Source organism: Podarcis pityusensis (assembly GCF_964106645.2).
Source record: "Podarcis pityusensis genome assembly, chromosome: 9".
Lineage (NCBI taxonomy): Eukaryota > Metazoa > Chordata > Lepidosauria > Squamata > Lacertidae > Podarcis > Podarcis pityusensis.
The window spans coordinates 29,886,057-29,909,811 of NC_138034.1; the positions used below are offsets into that span (position 1 = coordinate 29,886,057).

The following is a 23,755-nucleotide window of genomic DNA, read 5'->3' on the forward strand; positions in this document are numbered from 1 at the left end:
AAACCATTGTCTTCTTGGTAATATTATTTGTAAAAAGGGGTTAACAGTGAAATGGGAGCAGTCCTATCACAGTAGGAGAAAACAGCCCGGCTACCATCTGGAACAACCATATTGGTACATCTCAAACTGATGGTAGAATATTTATTACAAGTCAGGGAGCTATCCTGTTATGTTGTAAATGTGGGAGAGTAAAATTCCAAGTACTTTGATTAGGATGTATAAGCTTCTATTATCCACAACAGAATGATATTCTTAGCAAAAGCTGCCAAGCTTTGTTTCGTAGCTAATATAGGTCTGTTTGTTTGATTTTTATTCCAATACACTGAAACCATTCCCTAGCTCTATTAGTGCCACCATTACACAAAATACCTGGCACTGGTACCAATCCACAGGTATAGGATTCTGATAATAGTGTAGGCTAAACAGGTCTATCATTACTAGGCTTTTAAAACTCAGGATTGCAGGCATCATAAACACCAGCTTTAATGTCACCAGCATATAAGTAAATTGTGGAACAGGATGGAAATTCTTATTCTTTGCAGAAGCAGGAAAATCTAGAGCTTTACTATCCCTTCCTTTTATTTAATAATTTCATGGTTCTAACATAATTTTTCTACTCAGTTTGTTTTTCTTGTTGATTTAGGTAACAACACAACACAACAGGTATCAGAGTATAGCAAAAGTTATATTACATCTTAAAAGAGTTATTTACTATTGTGTACAGTGGTACCTGTGCAACAAGCAGAGCTTCTTTAAGCTGGCCTCTTGAAGTAAAGAATGTGACAAGTTTCTTCACATCACCAGTTGCTATACAGTATGGAATAACATCATCATTTTCTTCCTGAATTAACTGGTCAGCTCTCCTAATCAAAATTGAAAGCACTGCCGTTATTAAGTTCATTTATGTTTAGTATCAGATCCATTCAAAGAACATCAGTGAGGCATCAAGATTTATATATAACCTTCTGAGAGACACAAAACTCTTCCCAAAAGCACTGTTTCCAAAAACTTACACTCTCAAGCATTTACGCAGATAGTTTCAAATAACTAATTGAAAAATGCATCACCAGATACAACTTTTACATGACTGTTGCAGATTCCTTCCTAACCAGGGTTTGCAAATAAAAACAGATGTCTATGGCAAGCAGGACATGAGTTTGAAGATATATTTTGAAGAGATAGGTTTGTTTCTACCACTATGAATCATTTCTGTAAATATGGCCACTTATTTGATTGCTCAGCCCTAGCACCAGGTTTATAACAAAGTTGAAAAGTACTGGTAATCAACTTAATTGTGGTTAAAGATGCCAGAAGAACGGGGGAGGGGGGATTTCTGGAGGGAGGCAAGGGAGGCAGCATGTGATGCTATAGTCACTCCTGAATCCAACACAGAATTAAGTTTCCTTAAGCCTACAAGAATCAGTGGACTTAAGCATGCCAAACTCTGTGTTGGATTCAGGTCTATGGCTCATAATACAAAAGGGTGACTTAAATTAGAATTCGCATCTTACCTTTGCATTAATTTCTTCCAGTATTTCATCGATACCCCTGGTGCAACTGAGAGAGCTTTGTCCCACTAAAACACAGAATATGTCATTATTTCCATCTCAACACAAGAAACATGCATCACTCAACGGTTTTTGAAAAACAGTTTCCATTTCTAATTCTCTTCCCTTTATACGGACAACTTTAACAAATTAGCCCTTTCTATTCCTATTTAAAAATGAGTACTATCTGAAAAATGAGGTCACTTAAGAAGCCAGTACGTCATTTGTTACCCTTCACAGTAGAATCACTGAATTGTATGTTTACTTCACAGAGTTGTGTTTTAAAATACAGTCGTTTTGAAGTAATTTTTTCCAGAGATCATAAAGGGTGAAAGTACTGTAACTTTTTCAGACACAGCTTTCTCAAAATACATTTTCCGGTTAACAGTAATGCAGGAGAGAGAAGGGAGGACATTTGCAGGAGATAATCATCAGATAGGAAAGGATTCTTAATCCTTCCTGGCTGCCCACCGATTCTCACTTGCAACCCAGGGTGGGTTGGGTATCCTGCATTTGTCTTGTAATGTATTATTTTTATATGGAAGACATCAACAGCATACTAACTATGAATATGATAAAGGTAAAGGTAAAGGGACCCCTGACCATTAGGTCCAGTCATGGCCGACTCTGGGGTTGCAACACTCATCTTGCTTTATTGGCCGAGGGAGCCGCCAGCATACAGCTTCCGGGTCATGTGGCCAGCATGACTAAGCCGCTTCTGGTGAACCAGAGCAGCGCATGGAAACACCATTTACCTTCCCACCAGAGTGGTACCTATTTATCTACTTGCACTTTGACGTGCTTTCAAACTGCTAGGTTGGCAGGAGCAGGGACCGAGCAATGGGAGCTCACCCCGTTGCAGGGATTTGAACCGCCGACCTTCTGATCAGCAAGTCCTAGGCTCTGTGGTTTAACCCACAGCGCCACCTGCGTCCCATGAATATGATAGACCTCATTTAATGTAAGCAATATGCTTAGTTGTGGGAATGAGGTGTGTGTGCGCTCTCTCTCTCACACACACACAAACACACACACGCCAGTTTATTAAAAGTTTCAGCAAGGTTGACAAAATAAAAACAAAATCCAGCACCATTAGTCCCATGGCAATAGCACTGTTACAGTTATTATGAGGTACAAATAATAACAATACTAGCTACAAAAAATGCTTCTTAAACACACGAATGGGGTATTTTAAATGTACAGCAGTAACTACAGCAACATTAACACAGAACAAAACCCAACCTTTCAGAAGGCATTTGAACCTTTGTCATGCATATCTAGCGCACAGGGCGCTTTCATTTGTCCACATGTGTCATTAAATATATAAACCAATGAGTTGGAAGGAATATATATCAGGCATAGGCAAACTCAGCCCTCCAGATGTTTTGAGACTACAGTTCCCATCATCCCTGACCACTGGTCCTGGTAGCTAGGGATGATGGGAGTTGTATTCCCAAACCATCTGGAGGGCCATGTCTTCCTATGCCTGATATATATGCTCCAGAGTGATACTCACATCTGGTCTGAAACTCAGGGAAGTGGGAGAAAATGCCACCTCCCCTCCCCTCTCAAGTGTACACTGAACTCTTTTATCATATCATAATGTAGTGTTTACCTGTCCAAGTTCCACCATAAGTTCACAGTATCTCTGAATTTGCCCAAGTCTTAGATGTATCTCTGCTGCTTCTTTTAGCCTTTCTTCCTTGCTAGGTGCACCAATTCCTCCTCCAAACTTAGACATCTTCACAGTAGTAAGTTCTTGGGCTTTGGACTGAAAGATGAAAATTGGGGGGAAAAAAATCCCATCAAGTTTTCGCCTATAACATGAGTTGTTCACGAGATTCGTGTTCATGTTCAGCCTTGACAAACTGCCCAAACGTACGGCTCAATCTCCATGTTAAAGCAGAGCAGAAATGAAGAGATGTTAAAGCAGAGCAGAAATGCTGCTGCACTTTATCTCTCCAACACAGATATTTCAGCTCTGGTGACCTGTAAGGCTGAAAGGGTAGGAGGATGTGCCTGGTCAAAGTGGGCAACCTCTTTCCCCAAACAAGGTCAGTGACTTCTGTGTTAAGGAGTATCCGCTGTTGTAAAATATTTTATTGTGCTTAATCTCGTATTGGTTAAACCCATAACAATTTCTCAATGGAAACTGTCAGAATAAATTCCTTTACGAAATTCCTATTGGTAAAAAAACACACTTTACATACATATTCTTTACAACCAAATGAGAAGAACAGACAAGGAAACTGAGTTGTTATATTCTGAAATCTGGTTGTAAATTTGATTGAACTGAGGGTTCACATGCCATTTATAACCACTCATTCTTATGAGAAGGAATATAGACTAAACAAACAAAACGAGCAGGCAAGTCTGCACCTCATTGGGCTAAAGCAATCCTCTGGCTCAAGGAAACACAAGTGTTAGGAGAAAATTAAGTGCCTCACATGACAATGTAGGCAACCCTTGTTCCCAAGGGGATTATTCTTAAGTTCATATTCCACAGACGGTAAGAAATGCATGTATTTTCTTTTTCCACAATATCATTTTGCCTTGTGAAGCAAAATGAAATAAGCAAAAGCTTATTTCTTTTGTAATAAAGGAAGCAAAAGCTATTGCATCAACCAGCATATTTAACTTACCATTCTAAATCTAACCAGATGTTTCATGTGCATTATTCCTTTGCAATAATTCTGTGGAAGCAAGCTATCATCTTGGCCTTTTATTACAGCAACAAGATCCCATAAGTTTTTACTGCCTCCTGGGGGCTGGAACAATAAAAAATGGAACACAATGTTGTTTAAGCCATATCAGAATTAAACCTGCAATGAAAGTGATTATGTTTGCCAGTCAGTGCAAAAGTAAAAACAGGTCAATTCAAAATTAAACAAGCCAATATTGAATCCAGGTGAAAGCGAGGTGTTATCACACAGGTGCTAGATCTCTTAAATGTACTAAATCGGTATAATACACACCACATACTAACTTACAGCACAGCATCATTGTATAAACTTAAGACCACTAGTCATTTCATGACAATGGATCCACAGAATTACTTCCGTTATAATAGGAGAAGAAAAGCATATGACAGCTGAACTCAGGGGCTGTCAGTTTTCTTCAAAAGTATTTATCCTTCACTCTTACATTAAAGGAAATTGTGGAAGCAGCTGCAGTAGCCTCAGTGAGCTTGTTTCGTCCAACCAATCTCGCTTCAGTGTGGGATTCTGTCTCTACTTGGCCAAGCCCTACCTGGCTATGAACACACAGTTGCCTTGGTAGTTTCCAATCTGTACAATGGGAACACTGGGTAATTTTAAGGGGAGTAGAAGACTCTGAAGTACTTTCCATCTTAGAAATACTATATATAAGCAATAAACATTGATGGTGATAAGATTTATTAACCTTACATACCCTGTTCAACCCAACCCTACTAAAAACACTGATTATGTTAGAACTCCCATGGGTAGTCATAATTTATGCTATATTGTGCACCTAAATTGACGTGAGATCCATGTGCCAAATGACAAATCAAGTTTATTATTTTTTGTAACAAATGAGATGTGTGAAAAATGCATTGGTAATATATAATACAGTAAACATACCATTTTGTGAAAGGTTTATTATACTTACAGTGCAGCCTTGCATCTAACCCATTGAGACTAAAGTTCTATAGCTACATCTTACATGCACACAATTTTTTACTATTTAATACTTACTGATAAACATTCGGAAAACCACCTCAGTTTTCTCCCTCGGGGATTACCAGCCAATTTGTCTACTTCTTGTTTAATATCCCTAGATACTTTGCCACATAGCAAAGGAGAAGCACCTACTTCAACAGCACGATCTATTAAAAACAAATATTTATACACCTTGTTAGAAACAGAGAAGACAATGTGGAGGATATATGGCTATACTCCGAAGTCCACTCATGGGTGGACATTTGCATGTCTAGTTGTTGGCCTCTGGCACCCTGTGAATTGCAGCTAGGGATTCCACAGTAAACCCAGCAAGTGTGATTACTACCACATATGGTGTTCTGCTGGTGTGGGCAATGGTCCTGAATGCTCCATTATCTCTTATTTACCTTCCAATGTGATGAGAAACTAACTGGCATATCCATTGGGCAAATGCTTCCACAAGCCAGGTGGAAAGGGATAAAATAGCAAGCTGAATGCACATTAGCATTTGTCCCTGAATGTGGGATGCTTGTCAGTAAACGATGCTCAATGAGATGCACACCTCAATGCACAATCATGTGAAACTACACACAACTAGAGCTATATATGGGTAATGTTTAATGTGCACGAACGTAAGCAAGCAAATCGGTAATTTTCAGCTTGTAGCTGTCAGTCTCCAGGATGGTCCGTGTAGTTGCAGATCCAACTTTTCAAATTGTTTTATGCTTTTGTACATCAAGAAAAGGCACAAAAATTGTGCTGCATCCAGAATTGTGACCAATACAGAAACAGTGTACTTGCATGAAACAAACCGGTGGTGTAAAGCACATAAATTGCCATTACTGCTATTTCAGCTGGGGGTGAGTAGGTACATAAGACTCCTGTATGTGCAAAAATTGACTTGAAAAGCAAGAATATCCAAGACTCTCCACAAAACCTTCTGTGAACATGCGAGAGGATGAGTGGAAAATGTGGAAATAAAGTGATAGCTTTGTATATTCCTAGTCAGCATGCATCTATATCTATCTATCTATCATCTATCTATCTATCTATCTATCTATCCATCGCTCACATATATGTGTATATTTACTCACCAGTGTTTCCGATAATCTCATCCCATGATCTGTCTGCCAATATATTTATCTGGAGAGGATTTATTAGAGGTGTTAAAGACCAAAGCCTCACAGTAGAATCTCGTGAACAAGAGGCCATAGTGAAGGGACGACTAGGATGGCATGTTAATCCTAAAATACATTGTAACAAATTTGTTTTAAAATACTGAACGACAATTTTTTAGCATACAAAAACTACGGAAAATGTATTAATGTCAAACATTAAAATATATTACCATAGACATCTGCACCGTGATCATACACTGTGTCCAGACAGGTTCCCTCTCTTGTATCCCACACTTTGATTGTATAATCCCAGCTGCCCGATATCAGTAAGTAAGGTATTTCTGTATTCCACAGCAATCCCCGTACTGGTGCTGTATGTCCACTAAGAACATTTATACAAGCATCTTGTGTATAATCCCATATTCGAACAGTGCTGTTAAGAAAGAAGTGAAATAGTTTCATTGCAGCGCTTGAACATCTCTAGACAAAACTCTTTCTTAAAAAAATCCAGATAACACCAGAAGAACATCTACAAGAATTGCTAACACCATAACAGTCATTCACACTTACTTTCCCTTACTAATGACATATATAAAATTTAAGAGACCTGTGTGAAAGAGTTGTCCTAATGCAGTGATTCTCCACAGTGAATAATTCCTGATTTACTAGGAAGGAAGTTTATTTACTCCATGCTCATCAGTGGAACGAGCATTGCAGCAGACTGTCATGTTTTACTCTTGCTGCCATCCACACACAAATGTAACATTGTCACAACTGCATGTGAAGCTTTCCATAACACAGTATTTCCTTTTTCAGCTTCCCCATCCTCTTCAGGTCTTTACCTTTTTCTCTTTTTTTTTTTTACTCTTTTTTTTTTTTAATTGCACTGCTGGAGAGGCCTAATTTGGCTGATGAACTAAGATACAGAACTGTTATAGCAAACGATGCATAACACAACCAATCAGAAGCTACCACTATAACAGAATCATAGAATCATAGAATCATAGAAACATAGAGTTGGAAGAGACCACAAGGGTCATCGAGTCCAACCCCCTGCCAAGCAGGAAACACCATCAGAGCACTCCTGATATATGGTTGTCAAGCCTCTGCTTAAAGACCTCCAAAGAAGGAGACTCCACCACACTCCTTGGCAGCAAATTCCACTGTCGAACAGCTCTTACTGTCAGGAAGTTCTTCCTAATGTTTAGGTGGAATCTTCTTTCTTGTAGTTTGGATCCATTGCTCCGTGTCCGCTTCTCTGGAGCAGCAGAAAACAACCTTTCTCCCTCCTCTATGTGACATCCTTTTATATATTTGAACATGGCTATCATATCACCCCTTAACCTCCTCTTCTACTTCTACTGTTCATGCAGACTGCACTATGGGCAACACGTGATGCATTTAAAAAGTGATATATATTTTATCCAGCAAGTGCAGTTTGCCACTTTGATTTCTCTACTTTTCTTCTAGTTGCTCACAGATAATCTAGACTGCTGCCTAATTACTGCAATGACCTCAGTGATGCTCAGCTTTCTCCCAGCCTGTATTTTCATACAGTTAAGAGGTACACCTCAACTTTTTTGCAGCCATGACAGAGTCCAGAAGGAGAACTTTGATATCCATTGAATATCCATGCTGAGGCTGCCCCTAGCATTCAAACTCGAGATTCCATGGGTTTCCATGATGACCATGGGGATGTCTCAAGTTGTCCGACACAAATGGCAGGCCACACCCTCAATTGGGTTTCTGCTCCAGATGGAGGGAGTTGAGGTCTGGAGATGAGTGGTGATGTCACCCTGTTGTAAGGGTCAGATCATTTCCTTGTGAAGTTTGGATTTACAGCTCTAATCCTACCCTGCAGGCTGGTGGGCAGATTAAGAAGATCTGTGCTCGGAAGCTAATGGAATCCAATGGATTACTGAATGCCCTGGTGGAGTTTCCAGTAGATAGAGCAGGCGACCCTTGTCATTATGCTGCGGCACAGAGAGGTCTCAGGGTCTTGACACGGTTGCTCTCAAGTGCCCTCTCTCAGCACTGTGGAGTGCATTCTGTACTTTGGTACACCGGTAAGCTAAGGTCAATGAAACAGGCTGGATGGCAGCTAGAGTGCAAGTGGGAAAAGTTGTGTTATGGATAAAAACCATTTTTTTTTTGCATTGCTAATCCCACCATCGCAATTTCAGCCAAATATGCTCACCCATCATCAGAACCGCTGCAGAGGATCCCTTCCCTCAGAGGAGACCATCTTACATGAAACACTTTGGCAGTATGCCCACTGAATACTTTCAGTGGCTGATCAGAGCTAGTTGCTAGGTAATAGACACGGACATTTTTATCTTCACATCCAGTGGCTATCATATCTCTGTAAAATATAGTACAGTCATCAGCTACAGAAGGCACACATAAATGTAACAAGACATTTTGAAAACTTGCCCTGCATTATTACATTTTCATTTTAAACATCTAACTGTAGCAGTCATCCTGTTTTCAAATTAGTTGAATCTCTTTAAACAACAACAACAAAACCAGAGAAATCAAGTGCCGCCCCCTTACTGCAGCCAGGACTGGGAGTGGATATAAAAACAACGCAATTTGAGAAGGGAAGGTTGAAGTGATGGACCTGATTCCTAGAGAGAAGATAAAGATCAGAGAAGGAAATATGTGGACTAGTCAAGGGAACAGCTACAGCCTGTAGAGATGTCGTAGCTGGTCAGAATAGCATCACAATAGACCATCAATACCCAAGGAAAATGTGCAACAATTTTACCGACTTTTTAAAAAGTCTTTTTTTGGAACTCGGGTGCATGGGACAGGACACAAAACAGCTGGACAGGGAAAACGTGAGAGGAGAATGTTGCTATTGGTTTTTTGTAGATGCCCCATAAAAAGTGAGTGACAGCATGAGTACTTTACAGCACATGCACAGTACAATAACTGGCAGAAATCAAACTGGAATTTGACACTGCCAAGTCTTTCAAGGATATAAATTCTCAGCTCTAGACTGACCTGATACAGAACATATTGCCTTTTACTTGATCCTACTGAGCTAGATAACACTAAAACCATTACATTATTCTAGCTACATTAATTCTGAAACAAGCTTATTCTAACATTTATAATTCACTATGAAGTTAATTATATGAAAGTACTTACTTGTTGTTCTGACTCCAGTCACAGCCAAAAACTGAAGCTGGATGTTTGTACTTGTGGAGAATTTTGCCATCAATGGTCCGAATAATGCTGAATGAATTGAATGTGGAAATCAGAGATTTATAATTTTGTATTTACATGGTTTTATTTGTTTGTCATGGCACTTTGGGGAAAATTGGAAGCACAGAAAGGGAGTCACAGCAGCAACTACACAGAACAAATGGGGTTAGCCCAAAAGCTAAGTTAAAATTATATAAATTTAATAATCCTCCACAGTGATACAATATGTTTTAGGTCTGTATGTCTGTTCATCAGGGAACTATGCTTTTATGAAAAGTTCCACATTATAACCACATTTTTAAAAAATCACATATTTGTCCTTCGTTGGGACATGCAACTTTATGACAATGCCTGCTATCCATTTACATTTTGCCAGAAAATTAAATCAATTAATACCGTCACAATGTATATCAGTGGTGATATATCAGTGGAGAACTTACAGCCTACAGGCCTAATTAGGCTGTAAGGCCTCTGAATTTTGGCATGCAAGGCCATATTGGGCAAGCAAAGCCCTCCTGTCAGTTACCTTACATCATATGACATCATCCGCAGAGATATGATATGTCCCATCTAAGGACTAAGTGCCAAGATCAGAGTTAAGCCTCTGCTGCTGCCATAATGGTGTGATTCCACAGCACTAAGACTGGAGAGAAGTCTACTGCCTTCTGAACCACATTCAAAGACTGTATAGCTGCAATCAAAGCAAACTTAGCACTGGCAAACTACAGTGCTGAGATTGGAAATAATCAACATTTTTGTTTAAAAATAGTGACAAGTGACTGAAATCACACTACAAGATTTCTGGAGCATGCACCTCCATATCAGTAGATAGGATCAAATTCACATTTGCCAGGTAGTAGTCAAATCAAATAATGCTTTGCTATTTGTCGCATAAATTTTCATAGAGTTGTCTTAAAAATAGCACTCACCAGAATCCATCTCCACTGCAGGTTGCTATCCTTTTGGAATCTTTATGACTCCATGCAATGCAGAAGATTCCACTCTTTCCGTGCTTCAAAAAATGTAAAATGCCTATCAATAAGAAATAATTCACCCCTTTTTTTCTTATTTATATACTTTTCTTATGACTCCCCACCCCGCTTTTCCAAGTAGGAGTAATCAATATTTTCTACCAGCCTTTAAGCAAAAATAACCCCTGCTCCCATGAGGCATTTTGTAATGACAGGGTGTGGCCTCTTTTAGGTAATATTTTTGCGTTCTTCGTGATAAGAAAGAGGATGAAACAGAAAGCTAATGGATTCTAGTAATTTCTGTCTTAAGAACTGAGGCGAAGACTGGAGAGTTATAGCCAAATGAAGATGAATAGATACAACCTTAATCAGTTCCCCAACAGCATGTTAAGAGTATCTTTTGAACTTTAAAGATTTTAAACAACAGTTTGCAAACTCTAAAATTCCACCTTTTAAAATAGTAACCCAAGAGTAAACATTTAGATACACAATCATAATACTAGTGCTTTTCTGAATTCCAGACAATGAGGAAACTAGATGCAACTTGAATTGTGTGGATGCAATTAACACATGTTTTCATTATGCAAACAATAGCCAGGAAGGAGTTTTAAAGGTCTTGGGAGATGGGAAGTTGAACTACTTCTCTTTCTGCCAATTGAAGGTTCTCTTAAAACACAAAAAACAGCTTGTGAGAGATTATTTTTCCTGGCACCAGGGCAGGAACACATTTATAAGCGCTTCAACCCTATGATCCAAGGCTGTTCAAGCCACTTCATGACTGCTAGATACATAAAAAACTGTATTCATACAATTAGTGTCACATCTAGTCTGGCTCCAAGACTATTTCTATATGCCCTTAGGCATAGATCTCACTCCTTATTGAAATGTTTAAGTAAGACTCCAAAAGACCACCACTGCTTGAATCTGCAACACTTCAATTTTTAACTGAGGATACACAGAAAACACAATATTTTTATCTTAAAAGTAGCATTTTTAGGATGACTGAAATGTCCCCAGGGGAAGGTGTGCATGATGGGAAACCGGGAAACCTTCCCCACTGTGACTTTTACTACTGTCTGTTCATTCCCCAAGATTGTTTGGCTCTATTTATTTTTTTAAAAAGGTAAGTGGACACTTTTATTCTAAAGTGTTCCCCACCAAATTGCTGGAGGAGGGGTATTTTTCATCATTGACTAAATAAGTCACAAAAGTTTCACTTTTGGCCTAGAATTTTGTTATAGTTTTGCAGCTAAAGTTTAATAGCTCTTAGGATCAGGTTACTGGTACACATACTAACTGAACATTTCCTTAAACAAGCATTAGTGGGAGCTATAAGGTAAAGGTAAAGGACCCCTGGAAGGATAAGTCCAGTCAAAGGCGACTATAGGGTTGCGGCGCTCATCTCGCTTTCAGGCCAAGGGAGCCGGCATTTGTCTACAGACAGCTTTCCGGGTCATGTGGCCAGCATGACTAAACCGCTTCTGACGAGTGCCAGAGCGCACAGAAACATTGTTTATCTTCCTGCTATTACCTCAGTTATAAGAACTTAAAACCAAACTCACATTACCTCATTAAAACGGGTTATCATTTTGCCCCGTGGGACGTCCCAGATGAAGCCACCATTTCTGGAAGTTCCACCAGCTATGCAGTTCAAGTCTCCTTTAGGAAAGAGTCCATTGGATAGAAAGAAGGTTAACTATATTCTTATTTATCCTATTTTTCTTATTACCTATTAAAGGCTCAGAACTAGCGATGTAATAAAAGAACTTCCCTGAACTTCCCTTCTCTTTGACTCTTCTAAACAGCTGTTTTCATATTCTTCCATAAAAACTTCCTCAAAGTTCTGCTTATTTTCACTGCAGGCATCTCTTTGTTCTGTTTACCTAATACTCAGTTTCAGCTCTATCTCTGATGTTACCAAAGAATCACAAACCATTTTGCTCATTCACTATTATTTTCTCAAGCAGTCAGGGTTTTTCCCCTTCCGATTTTCTTTTTTCCTCACATGCCTCTAAAGATTCCTTAGCTTCTTTACCCTTCATGGAACATGCCTAGTATGTTTTCTACATTTAGAATGAGATAGCACGCTGCCTCCTATTTGCCATGACTTAACCAGTTCACAGTGTTTACAATTGGCATGACTTGCTCTTTTGATCCTTTCCTTTACAAACTGCCCCAGCTAAGCCCATTTCTGACCAATTTTCTCTTTGTGCACAAAATAGTGCTGCAATTTGATTTTTTTCTCTTCACTCATATATAGCACCATGTACACTTTGCACTTATAAGAAGAATCTAAGTTCTACAAGGTAACCAAAATTTTGCACCAGCCTGAACTGAATTCTCCAACCGAAATGAAATGTGCAAATTAAGAACATCTACATAATTTCGCTTATTTTGAAATCATAAAGGTAAAGATAAAGGGACCCCTGACCATTAGGTCCAGTCGTGACCGACTCTGGGGTTGCGGTGCTCATCTTGCTTTATTGGCCGAGGGAGCCAGCGTACAGCTTCCGGGTCATGTGGCCAGCAGGAATAAGCCACTTCTGGCGAACCAGAGCAGCGCACGGAAACACCGTTTACCTTCCCGCCGGAGCGGTACCTATTTATCTACTTGCACTTTGACGTGCTTTAGAACTGCTAGGTTGGCAGAAGCTGGGACCGAGCAACGGGAGCTCACCCTGTTGCGGGGATTCGAACCGCCAACCTTCTGATCGGCAAGTCCTCGGCTCTGTGGTTTAACCCATAGCACCACGCACATCCCAACAGCGCCACCCACATCCCATTCGAAATCATACTGTCATCTAAATGATTTGCTATTGTGCATTTTCAATACGACTCTATCAGACACAGAAAAGAAATGTAGTGGGAGATTAAAGCCTTCTTTCTTAATAAAAAAAATCTTATTCCGTACCCCTCTGAGCTTCTTAGATTTCACCAGGCACTGCTGACACACCTCTAAAAGCAGTTTTGAAATGACAAAGACTATGAATCTGCTTTTTAAAAACTCCCCCAAACCATAAAAACAAAGCTGAAGTTTGTGCCAGGTACTATATTCCTGCCCCCAACCCAGTTGCAAGACTCACACTACATCAGAGGTCATTTGAGGGGGCTCCTCACCGGAGGCTGTAGTGGAAAAGCAACATTCCATAAATGCAAGAACCCTTGCAGTTCTTTTGCTCCGAGCTGTGCTTTTTTCTTTTTTCTTTTTGGCATGAAGTTACCAAATATACATAACTCTGGATACCCACCAATCTTAGCTGAGAAGCATTCTCTTTTCTATATGAAACTTTAGTTATTTCTAAGTGAAAATATTCTCACCTGGAGCCCATGAAAGGGAGTATATGACTCCCTCATTACCAGGAGAAGTGTAGACAGCAGTTAAAGTATTTATATCCCACACCTTTATTGTTCCATCAAAGGATGCGGTAGCTAGGAGGTCAGGGTTGTCAGGCTTGAATTTACAATCGAAGATGGTTTCGACATGACCCTAGAGCAACAAGAGAAAGCCCCGTTACAAGAGAAGAGGCTTGATACCAGAAGAGGCTTGCCAGGTTGGGTGCAGAAGCTACACTAGCTTTCTGGCAGGCTGGTCGCTGCTGCTTACCAGGAGGGGAAAGGGTGAAGCAGTGGGAAGGTCGGTGCAATGCAAACACACCATCAGAGCTAATCTAGCACTCCTGCCACAGCGTTTAAATCACGCTGACCTTCCTGCTGCCTCCTCCCCCCATTATCCTGGGAATCTAGCAAAGTGGCTCCATCCAATCTGGCATGCCGCTTCCGGATAACACTTCTACTGTAGTTTTCCAAGTCCCTTCAAAGAAGAAGGAAGCAAAGAGCCTATTTATTAGCACACAAACTAATTATTTCTATTTGGGCTACTTTACATGTTCAAAAAGTATTCTCCACAAGGTATTCCTCTATCACTAGGGTAAGTGCAGATAGAGGAACGAACACATGGACATAGCAATACCCCCTTGGGAATGCTTCTGATACTCATGCTTTTGGTGGTAGAAAACCTTGAGCTTGGAAATTGCAGCTGGGAGAAACATCTGTATCCACAGACAGCCCCAATGACATACAATATTCTTCAAGTGAAAGCATCCCCAGGAACAGTTAGGGCACATCACTTGAAGATTTTAAATACCTTAAGTGACCCCAAGTTCAAAGACTGGAAAGAAGAGCAAACATACCAGATCTCTAAGAAAATCCCATTTCTTGGCTCCCATGTCATAAAGTCCCACTCCACCATCCATAAAGCAGCAGACAGCATGCCCAGGAGGGAGAGAAAATGCTTGGTTTTGTGTTAGAGTTGGAGGTGGAACAGCCTCACTTGTAGATGACATGTGGTGGTTTTTGGTAGGAGACTGTGAAGAAAATGCTGAATTAAAAAGATAAAACATATTAGCATAAGTTTTATGTTCTGCTACATTTAAAACAAAGTATTGTCCACTTGCTACTGGGAACTACATTTCTTGGGAAATTGCGGCAATTAACCCCTATCTGATTTATTTCTTACATCTGAGAATTTCTTATGTATGAGAATTTCCTAATTTACTCTCCAGTACTTTGAAGCCCTAAACTTTCTTTTCCTTAAATGTTTTAGTTTCTCAGTCCAGCTGTCTCCTTCAGAAACAAGTGTTATCTTACTGAAGCATATGGCACAGAGAGATTTAGTACAATAAATTTATAAAATCAGCTGATGAGAAGTTCTTTTTTACTAAGAGTATTAATTTCAGTCACAGAAAGCTGAACTGATAATTCACATAGCATCATAATACTAATTATATTTTAACAGAAAGACTTGCAGTGCCTCAAGGACCACCTCTCCCCATGAACCAATCTGGACCCTTCAATCATCATCTGAGGACGAGAGGGTGGCAACATGAGCGTGGGCCTTTTCTGTGGTGGCTCCCCCACTTGTGGAATGTTCTCCCTGGGGAGGCTCGGCCGCTACCTTCGCTACATATCTTTAAGCACCATGCGAAAACAATCCTCTTCTCCCAGTCCTCTGACTAATTAAACAATCTATGGCCTTTTAAACCGTTGGGGGGGGTATTGTTTTCGTTTGTTACTATGTTTTGTATTTTTATTTTTGTTTATAAAAATCACCATGATCCTCAGATGAAGGGTGGTATAGAAATTTAATTAATAATAATAATTACAGTAATTATAGCATTTTCTCTAAGTAGTCAGAACATTTTTCATAAAAGGTAAAGGACTCCCTGGACAGTTATGTTCAGTCAAATTTGACTATGGGATGTGGCACTCATCTTGCTTCAGGCCGAGGGAACTGGCGTTTGTTTGCAGACAGCTTTCCGGGTTATGTGGCCAGCATGACTAAACTGCTTCTGGTGCAACGGACACCATGTCGAGTGCAAGAGTGCACGGAAGTGCCGTTTACCTTCTCGCCACAGCGGTACCTACTTATCTACTTGTGTTGTTATGCTTTCGAACTGCTAGGTTGTCAGGAGCTGGGATACAGCAATGGGAGCTCACCCCATTGTGTGGATTTGAACTGCTAACCTTCCGATCGGCAAGCACTTCAGTCAGAGTTTCTGCTCATAGCCCACTACTCTACACCAGCTATCCAGTTAGTTTCAACAATAAGCTATTGAATTCTCTTAAAATCAGAATATATGCCTATATGCACCACTTGACTACTGTAAGAAAAACAGAGAATTTAGTACTAATCAAACATATTAGCAGGTAAGAAGTACACATTTAATACATTGACTCGGATACTATGACTTTGTTATGCAATCAGCTTTTGTTTCCAATGTTGACAATACAGAGGAGATGTGAAATGATGCAAGATCGGGCCAGTGGGAATAATTAGGAGAGGAAGGCACATTAGTAGGTTTGAAGATGTCAGCAACACAGAGAAGTAGAATTCAATACAAATACACATATTCCCTTGGAATATACCACTTTGGAGGACATGAAAGTGACTCCTCTTGAAATGCAAATAGCAGTTTCTGAGGGATGATTTTGTCAGGAGATAAAAAGTTAAACTCCCCCTCCCCATGATTCCAAAGCTGCTCAGGTTTCCCCTCAGCTGCTATTTATGTAACAAAAAATGTGCTGTTAAAATGTACAGTAAAAATGTCGTGTACAAAAAATACACAGTAAAAAATTACTGTAGTTATATTCACATAATTAATGTCACCTTTAGTTTCACTCTCAGCTGACCCAATACTCTTCTTGCAAATTCAAAAAAAGAGAAGTATTAATGCCTCTCCCAAACCATTTTAGCCTGGTAGAAACAAAATGGGATGCTGGTTTTGCACAGGTAAAGGAGACCCAGGTAGGAAAAGCATTCCTGGTATGATTCTCTCAAATGGCACCCCTCCCTTAAACAGCCAGAAGACTCATCACATTACTGCCTTTGGCGAAGGGTGTTCCAGCAATTAAGACAAAGAAAAGATGGTAAACAGAATGGATTGCAGGTTGGTGAGGGGGCGAAAGGGAGAAAAACAGGAGGACAAAATGGAGCACTCAGGGATCAGTGAGCTTTCAACACATTGTAAGGCATCTTAACTAGCATGCTTTCAAATCTTCTTACTGACATGCATTTTGAATTATAAAATGAGACTCTCTGAAGTATTCCAATAATCCTTAAAGAGGAATTCCTAATGTGCATATGTGTTTTAAATGGTGTTTTGGAAGACTATACAGCCTATATTGACCCAGATCACACATAACAATAAACTATGGTTTACCAAGATTAGGCAGTCTGTACTAGCCATTGCTCCATGACAGTGAATTATTTGGAAGAAACAACCAGTAACCCTGTATTCAGAAGTAACAAAAAGTCAACACTTCATGGCCTGTTGTTCCTGCTGATACCAGAGAAGGAGCGAAGCAGGAGCAACAGGGCAGCACAAAGTAGCAGGCTGCTCAATCCTGACAAGCCATGCCACTGTGGCTTATAAATTGTGCTGAACAGCAAAGAGTTTCCAAGTGCAAACAGAAAAGGGAAAGTTAGGAAAAGGAAAAGGCACATTTTTTCTTGTGATTTTTGTTTTTTAAAGATACTTACATTTTTTCTTTGGGGGAGAACTAAGAACATGTAAGCCATGGAAACCTGTCTTCTTCAGTTTAAAATTATCTATTGGTGTTGTACGTGACACATTCCAGACACGCAACACACCAACTTGAGAATCTGTATTAAGAGAAAAATCCCATTTCTTTTCTGATTATCAGTTCAAAAAGTTCTATCCATCTAGTCCAATGATCAAAAATTTAACAACTGCAATATATTTTGTACATATTTATGTATACATATTTCTTGGTAGACAAGCTAAACATAACACAAGTCATGAACAGAATATGACAAACAGAGCCCATGTCCTGTTTCATGAGTGTTGTCTGTCTTCACCAGGGCTTTTCAGCCAGAACTCACCAGAACTCAGTTCTAGCACCTTTCAGGTAGACGCCATTGCCGTTATAAGAGAACAAGAGAGGCATTCATGGCGAGTTCTAGCACCTCTTTTCCTGGAAAAATAGCATTGGTCTTCACCTATTTTCACACAGTGTGTGAGCCTGGTTTCCCAACTAGGGTTACAGCATGCACACCAGCAAACAGAGCATGCTTTCATGCCAAGAAAGTGTGTTAGCCCTCAGTCTGTTACCTCTTCTTGTGTATCGTGTGAGTTATCTAGTTTTCAAGAGGTATATATACACACACTGAGCATAAGTGTACATATGTACATGCACATATACACACCCTTCACCTTCTTTTTTAAAACTAACTTTCCTAAACCAGATACAAAACTGTTCCATGAACAAGGATGAGAACAGGAGAGGAAAGTGCTGCTGGCATTGTTATGAATAGTTTTTACCAAAGCCAGCTTTTCTCCCCTCACCACCCAATTTAACCCAAACTAGATCAAACCCCCACAGAACCTTCTTTTCCCCTTTCCATAATTTGCTTCCAAGACAAGAGATAGTTACATATGTTTTCAGGGCAGGGATGCTGCTGGCTGCCATTTCTGTCACTCTTCAAATGTTCTGTCCTCACCTTTAGCTAACTCACAATTTAAATCACATTCTATTGAGGTAAACTGGAAATAACCAACTGGCATTCATGGCTCTGGATTGTGCCTGTGCATTACATATCTTACTATTTCATAAAACAATGTGTGAAAATATTTATTTACCTCCAGTGATAAACATTCCAGGAGCACTAGGAACCCATGCTAAGCACTGCACGGATGCTGCTGCACTAGGGAAACTAAAGACTGTAATGCAGGACAGAGACTCCGAATCAACTAGACGAATTCCATTGTGCAGATTTGCAACAAGAAGATAATCTGTAGAGAGAGGGTCCCATTCCAGGGCAGTAACGGGATCTTCCTCATCTGTACCTTCAAGTGATTCTGGCCTTAGAACATGTTTCTGACTCTTAGAACCTTGAAAAGTAAAAGATGTATCAATTTTAAAAGCAGGTTAAGAGTTAGCTTTCCAGATACTGAACAAAAGTCCCAGAAAGTAGAAAACTTTCAGTAAATGCACATCCAAGCTACTGGATGCAGCAACCACCCGTGATGATTGCTCCCAACAGAGTCAATGAGCTCTAGAGTGAATCTGTGACACTAGAGCTTCTTTGCATTCTTCTCAGCAGATATGAGTTTTCAGGTTACTCGACGAAAGGCAAAGCCAGTGCAATTCTCAGGAACCTTCTATTGTTCTTGTTAACTGAAGTTGATTTTCTACCAATAAAGCTGATTTGGGGGGTGGGATAAGGGAAAAGCTGCATCCATGATGCAAACAATTGTTCCATGGAACAAACCTTGCTCAATAAATTGGCTCCTGGCTTAAGCCTGAATGTCGGTCTTAGTGGCAGAGATTTTTCTTAGCCTGAGCCTCTGGATTCTGAATTAAGAGATAGGATAGATAAAGGAGGGGAAAGACAGACACATTTTTGCCAAGGTGACCAGGTCAAAAGTTTGGATATTTCCTATGGTTCTGGCCCAGAATGCATCTTATAAGACCCGAGGATCACATCAGGTGCCCCAAGAAAAAGGAAAGCTTTATCATGGACACTCAAGTGGTGTGACTCCGGACCTACCATTTACCAGTTCATAAATAAAATTCTGTTCTAAACAAATGAGATGGAGAAGAGTAGAACCAATCAGCAAGTAGTAAAGGGGATTGGAATGTTGGAGGGTTGAAAAGCTTTCATGTTATTCCATGTTTCTTCACTATTCTCCATCTTAGCAAGCAGTTTCACCCCAATACCATTTTCTGTAGTAACTTACCTCTTCTGTGGAACACAAGAGAAAGCAAAACTTTTGTTTTTAGATTTCATTTTTGCTGCTTGAACTAATTTTACACGGGGTTGGGTTTTTTCTGTCCTGAATTTTCCACATACCTTTTGTAACAATTCTGCTTAATCTTTTGGGAGACTGCACTTCTCCCTGATTAGAACTCTTCATCGTGGCATTTACCTAAACTAGCCTTTTCTGGTTTTGGCCTTTGTGCAGCTTTGAATAGAATTGTTTCTTATAGGCTTAGGGTACAACCATAACCCCAGCTGGATAGCAATAGGACCTAAAGGAACTGCAGAGTTGCTGCCAGAATCCGCAGCCCTGTTGCACATATTGGTTGGGAAAGCAGTGGGGTTTTTTTTTATTGCTATGCCAATTCCAGGGAAGACTCAAGCCTCCCACTGCAACTTGAGGCTTGCTGGGCTAGCTTAGACTCCAATGGATATTTGCTTAGCAGAGTTCCACTTCTGAAACGCCTTATTTGGAGGGATTATACTGGCTACTGCTGGCAGAGATCCTTAGAATGGGGTACGCTCTACTAGATGCAGTGGGACTTATTGGCAAGCACACATGCCAGGAAACCAGAATGACTTCTGCAGATTTATTTATTTTTACATTTGAATGAACACCAATCTTTAAGTTAAACTTTCACATATCTGCACTCTTTTTTGTTGTGTGCCTCCACTGTGTTACTAGTAGCTAGAGAGAGCTAATTAGTTGAAAATAAAGTGAATGCACTGGGTAAGACACTAAATGCTAACAATTAAAAGTCATTGTTGCATCGTGCTAGTTACTCAATAATGACTCAGCCTTAAATTACAGCACGGAAGGTGTTCAGTGCTTTTCTGGAGGGCAAAACAGCACTTTGTAAGAAAGAAGACCATTCACTATAATTTCCTACTAATGTCTTGTTAAAGACTGCGGGTTCAAATTCGACTGCAATATCAAGAGATGGAATTCTGCAGCAGCTTCTTGTGAACGGCATGCACTTGCCTGAACTTCTCAAAGCTTTCATTAGAGACAGGCATCCTTGCAAAACAAAGCAAGTGTACGAACTTTAATGCACAGATAGCATCCCCCAGCCTCTAAATGCCCCATTAATTTCAATGGAAGCAACAAACACTTTCATGTCTATCCTGTCATGTTCATGAAGCAAGAAAGTGAACAAGGCAGCCTGCTTAAAGTGTTTCATGTACATCTTGAGATTCATCCAGAGCTCTGGATTGGGGGTAACTGAAGGATCTTAGGAAGAGAACCCCAAATGTGGTATGATACACATATTACGAGCAATGCCTGGATGCATTCTAACAAATCAGAAACTAAGGGTCATCTCTTCAACATGATGTTTTTAATCTTTTAGTTATAGTAAGCATCCATTTTTCCTCAGAGCTAGTGTGTGGGTAGAAGTTGAGCCCATGCATATCTTTGGCATAAAAAATACACCAGGAGTCTTTGATTCCATCATAAAGAAGAAAAAGGAAACTGCATGCTTCTGCTTCCCTGTAGGATGCAGATTACACAGAGGCATTCTAACATACAAATGTTCCAAATTTATACTGAACAGAACTGATTGGTTCATCCAATTTTAGCAAAGGCTCAACAATTCTAGTACATGGAGGTGAGCAAGTGAGATGTGACTGTGTGCTTGTATTTTTAAACCTGCAATTGAAAAGAAAATTGTTGCATCCAGAACATTCTCCACAGAAATTAACTCATTAATGAATTCATGTTATCATGTGTCTTTTTCTAAATTGGTCTAAGGTGGGGCAAATGGCTAAAAATAAGAAATCTGAACAAAATGGCTCGTGATAGCTCTCTTTACTGTGACGTGTCCAAGTGCAGATTGAATTTCTACTCTGACAAGCTTGGTTCTAAACTGCCAACACTGAACAGAATGAAAAACAAATCAAAAAGATCCCTCCTTCTGAAAATGAGAACTGACACAGAACTGCAGCAGTTGCTATAGCAATATGAAAATGAATATGGTCTTGCAGAGACTGGCTTCATTCATCTAAGCAAACCTATAGAAGCCACATGCCTACACTTGTAGCTATATAAAGATATATCCAAAGTACTGACAATCAGTCTTTTTGTTCTGACTGCCACTCTCCAGAAACATCTCTGTTTTGAGAAGTTATAATATACCATGCTTACTGACTGCCAGTTTATGACCTCATGATGCACCATATCTACCTTTTCTTCCACATGGGAAACTAATGTATCAAGCAAAAGGTATAAAGTGGATGTCAGAGTCAGGGGTACCAACTTGAATAAAATATTAGGCGGCCCAGGTAGGTCCCGCCCTGCATAATCAAGCACACGATGTGGTGCATGCACACCATTTGAATGGCAATGCCCATCAACTTGGGGGGGGCAGCCCCTTCAAATATTTTATTGGGGGGGCAAAGACCCCATAGCTCCTAGGGGTTGGCTCCTATAGTCAGAATTCTTAGTCATTCCCATCTATGTATGATTAGGTATATATTTTTATTTTATTAGCCTGTTGTTAACAAACATTTACAGACCTTGTTTGCATGGTGAACCAAACTATGGCATATTGGTACCCGGCAAACATGCTGGCTTATGAACTGATGCTCACACCTACTTCCCTCTTCCCTGGTCCTTTTAGCAGAGGGATTGCGTATCATCTGAGCATGAAGCTGCAGTTAAGCTCTCCCCTCCTTAACCATGATCTGTAGCCAAGACTAAAAGGACCTGGTAGCAGCAAAATGAGTGTGAGTTCCTCTCCACTTTGCATGGTCCCAGGAAGACACAGTTTGGCTTACTGCGATTTGCAAACAAGGCCGCTGTATTCCAAGAATGTGCTTATTATGTAGTAATAAATTATGATGCCTTGTTAATCTAAAATCAATCTTGTGCTGAGATTTCCACTCCCTTCCATTAGCAATGCAATGGCGGGAGGGGAGAGAATCCGTGAAAAACAAGTGTCTAGTTTTCTCAAAACAATGGTTTTCTTCACCATGTATCAAAACATGCATATGTTATAAAATAGACCCTTACCTGGCTGAAAAATAGAAAGACTTCCATCAGTGTGTCCAAATACTACTTTCCCCTTTTTCTTGGGATGCCATCTAAACAGGCAAATGTCTGACAAAAAACTGTGAGCGTCTTTATGTACTGTTACACCACTGTCGGGTCCTGAAATTGTCCAGATATACAAGGGTCCTCTATGGGAGACAAAAGCAACCGCATCACCTGCATTCCAACACCAACTAAGAGATGCAGGAATTCCTGAAAAATAAAAACATAATCTAAGAATCTAAAAAAATATTTGGTGCCACATCTCTAATAGTGTGATACTGAATTTAAACAAACAGGCAACTCAAATAACATTCATCTCTCAGTCTGAATATTCACTCTATGAACACATTTCAGCCTTGAGATTAAAAACACAAAGAGAATGCGTGCTGGTTCTAATGTATTTTTTTCCTCTTCAAAGGAAGAATTTCTCTGGAGAAACACATAAGGAAGTTATTACACTGGAATGGAAAGGTCACATGGTTTTTATTTTTCTTTTAAAGGAAGAGCTGCTATTTGGTTATGGATCTTTCCTGAACAAAACACAGGGAATTTCCATTCAAATGTAATCTGTTCCCTCCATAGGAAACATCCTGAAGCAGACTGCTGGCAAAGCATTAACGGCGGAATTGGCTAAGGGTCCACCCTTAAATATACATACACATAATCCAAATTAAAATACCTTAACTGGCGCCTTTTCTACTCTAATTCATAGTAATGATCAAGCAGAGCCAACTGTTTTCACCGCAGCAATCTCCCTCTTTTCTATAGTAGGATAACAGAAGAGAGGTTTGTAGTTTCAAGCTGTTGTCTGGGAAACTGACTGTATTTGTTTTTTGTGTCATCCTAGCAAAACTATCATGCCCACACTTAGGCTCCTGTGAACTGAAATGGTGTGCATGTCAAGAGGGGCAAGGTGAT

The 23,755-nt window shown here is 39.9% G+C and overlaps 1 protein-coding gene across 9 annotated transcripts in view; it reads right to left on the bottom strand.

Moving 5' to 3' along the window:
- Positions 1-23,755, bottom strand: part of WDR17 (WD repeat domain 17) — a 52,743-nt gene that overhangs the window by 13,771 nt on the left and 15,217 nt on the right. For all 9 annotated transcript variants that reach the window (XR_013990696.1, XR_013990697.1, XM_081021678.1 and 6 more), the window contains exons 4-19: positions 22,817-23,047; positions 18,686-18,937; positions 17,566-17,688; positions 14,717-14,904; positions 13,845-14,013; positions 12,094-12,185; positions 10,485-10,567; positions 9,499-9,585; positions 8,543-8,707; positions 6,576-6,778; positions 6,322-6,471; positions 5,264-5,394; positions 4,190-4,315; positions 3,163-3,318; positions 1,512-1,576; positions 731-863 (exon numbers count right to left, since the gene is read on the bottom strand). Coding sequence is in view for 7 of the 9 variants with exons in the window: in XM_081021678.1 (XP_080877804.1) it covers positions 731-863; positions 1,512-1,576; positions 3,163-3,318; positions 4,190-4,315; positions 5,264-5,394; positions 6,322-6,471; positions 6,576-6,778; positions 8,543-8,707; positions 9,499-9,585; positions 10,485-10,567; positions 12,094-12,185; positions 13,845-14,013; positions 14,717-14,904; positions 17,566-17,688; positions 18,686-18,937; positions 22,817-23,047 (2,354 nt within the window). In the remaining 2 variants the exon portion in view is untranslated. The remainder of the gene's footprint in view (positions 1-730; positions 864-1,511; positions 1,577-3,162; positions 3,319-4,189; positions 4,316-5,263; positions 5,395-6,321; positions 6,472-6,575; positions 6,779-8,542; positions 8,708-9,498; positions 9,586-10,484; positions 10,568-12,093; positions 12,186-13,844; positions 14,014-14,716; positions 14,905-17,565; positions 17,689-18,685; positions 18,938-22,816; positions 23,048-23,755) is intronic.